This window comes from Solanum tuberosum, unplaced genomic scaffold (genome assembly GCF_000226075.1).
Source record: "Solanum tuberosum cultivar DM 1-3 516 R44 unplaced genomic scaffold, SolTub_3.0 scf00099, whole genome shotgun sequence".
Lineage (NCBI taxonomy): Eukaryota > Viridiplantae > Streptophyta > Magnoliopsida > Solanales > Solanaceae > Solanum > Solanum tuberosum.
The window spans coordinates 559,433-561,786 of NW_006239023.1; the positions used below are offsets into that span (position 1 = coordinate 559,433).

The 2,354-nt window shown below is 34.7% G+C and overlaps 1 protein-coding gene across 1 annotated transcript; it reads right to left on the reverse strand.

Moving 5' to 3' along the window:
* Nucleotides 1-1,218: 1,218 nt before the first annotated feature.
* Nucleotides 1,219-2,057, reverse strand: LOC102597737 (protein YLS9). Its single transcript, XM_006348137.2, has one exon. The coding sequence runs from the start codon at nt 2,007-2,009 to the stop codon at nt 1,326-1,328; it is 684 nt and encodes a 227-aa protein (XP_006348199.2). The 5' UTR covers nt 2,010-2,057; the 3' UTR covers nt 1,219-1,325.
* Nucleotides 2,058-2,354: the final 297 nt, after the last annotated feature.

The following is a 2,354-nucleotide window of genomic DNA, read 5'->3' on the forward strand; positions in this document are numbered from 1 at the left end:
AAGCTAAATTTACCACATGACCTTAATAAGAAGTTTCGATATAGTATGTAACAAAACACAAAAGAAGTTTCAGTTGATTTATGTCACAAGTGCAAACTTTTGTGGTACAATTTAACAAGCTTTTCGCTAGATATTGTTCCATTGTTACTCATAGTCACATTACTCATATATGCCACATATTTTAACCCTCGTTGCTTTGTCCTCCATTCAAATATCTTAAACTTAACTATAGTTTCCAAGACAAGAACGAAATTGATACTCCTACTGCCAATCTCTTGCCAAAATAGCTCATCAACAATATACATTTGGACTTCCTTTCTTGTAATATTTTTGTGGCCTTGGTAGATACCTTTTGTAGAATATTTTCCCACAACAAGACCATTGTAATTCAAAGTGAAATTGATATCATTATAGTAAATGCTAATACCTTTGTTGGGATTAAAAATTTCAACGTTTAAGAGGACAGAATTGTTGCCACTATGGAGAGAAGAATTCTTGATGTTGAAGACAAGAAAGGAGAAATCAACTATTGTGAAAATTGGATTTTTTGGAACCAAACAAAGCCACATGACGACAGAGGTCAAACATAAGACAGCTACAACTTGGAAGAACCAACAGTAGAGATCGAAAGAATCTTTAAATATCCTTCGATTATTCATTTTTGGTCAAATACTAGTACAGAGTTCAAGAAATTGAAGAAGCAAAAAATGTATCTTTTGAAGTTCATGAAGACTATATTTATAATTGATCGTGCTGTTATATATAGTTTGATTAGAAACCTTAGTAGGAAGGATAGCCAAAAAAGTACTTTATTTGCATTGCATGGTTGTGATCTATTCAGCTAAATAAAGGGCACTTTTTTAAAGAAGCAAATTAATTGGTTGGATATTCATATGCCTACACCAAAATGACGCTGGAAAGTAAATGTAGAAAGGACAATGTCTACTTTTAAGTCAATAATTTTTTTTGGTCGAAAACTTAAAGATGAAGCAGAACAAATAGTTATTATATCATGTTATATTTGTTATTCATCTTTTCCAGCTTTTATATTGTGAAAATGTCGATAGTACACAATCTAATTAAGGCCCGCCCCTTTGTTAAGTGATTCCATACAATCTAGTTATGATTATCGGATGTGCCCAGGGTTCCGGTGGAATAAATAAGATCTCTCGACTTACGAGATGCACATTAAAGGAGGAAGATAAAAACAGAGGATGCCCTTGCCTTTTAGAGTAATTTTGGCAGGGAAAGCATGTATTGCTTTTCACAATCAAATACAAAAAAAAAACGAAAATTCAATGAGACGAAAACATGAATCGAAATGTCTAATTAAAATATTCCGGACATCTCTTATCTATGTAACCAACCAAGATCATACCATCTTGTCCTACTCCAACAGGACAATTAGCATGCATCCTATGATGTTTACTTTTCCACGACCATATCTTAAATCGAATCCTGGCTGTCAATTCTACCCGGAAAACCACCGTTCCTCGAGACCGGTCATCGAGCATTTGCTGCCACTGTGTTCCGGTCACCGTCACCATGGGGCCAGAAAATGTACCCGCAAGAACAGTAGTGTTTTTGGGCAGTTGATAAAATGGAGTCAACAATTGTGAATTCCCAATACTCTGTTCTTGATAAGTCGCTGCCATCTGTATTGCATCATAAAAAATCCCAATAACTTGATTTGAATTTCGTGCTGTTACGTTAAAGTTGATTTGGGCACTTTCAGGTCCAATTCCCTGACTTATAGCTGGAATTGAAAAGTCATGTAGGAAAATTCTTGGACGATGAGGGCGCAAACCTAACCATAAAATAAACGCGATGATTCCAAGAATAGAAAGAAGTGTTAAGAAAATTGTACAAACTACTTTGGAAACTCTAGTAGTTAGACTCTCTTTAATATGGTGAGCATAGTATCGAGCCGAGTGGTGTCTCCTTATAGGGTGGTCTTGATCCACATAAACAGGCAACTCGTGCGCGTTATCCATTTTCACAGGATACATAGTTGAGATTAATGTTGTTCTTGAGGTTGAAGAACATGACCAAATTTAGGGGACATGGGGTTATATATGGTAAGATTAGTTAGCTGGAGGACAAAGTAATGTCAAAGAATGTTTCAAATTTTTCAAGGAAGTAAAGAATAATTGAATTGAACTTGTTACATTCTTGATAGACAAATATTTCTTGTATAGTGCAATGCAATTCCTAAAGTCATGTGCAAGTATACTTTGTTCAATAGTACTCAAAAAAAAAATGTTCTCTCTTGCCAAGTATACTCGTGGAATATACCAAGTGCATTTCTTTAGAATCTTTATATTGCTTTCGATGTTTTCAAACTAAAACGATGA

Bases quoted from the DNA above. Each gene is read 5' to 3' on its own strand.
- LOC102597737 (XM_006348137.2), bottom strand. From the start codon at position 2,009: ATGTATCCTGTGAAAATGGATAACGCGCACGAGTTGCCTGTTTATGTG.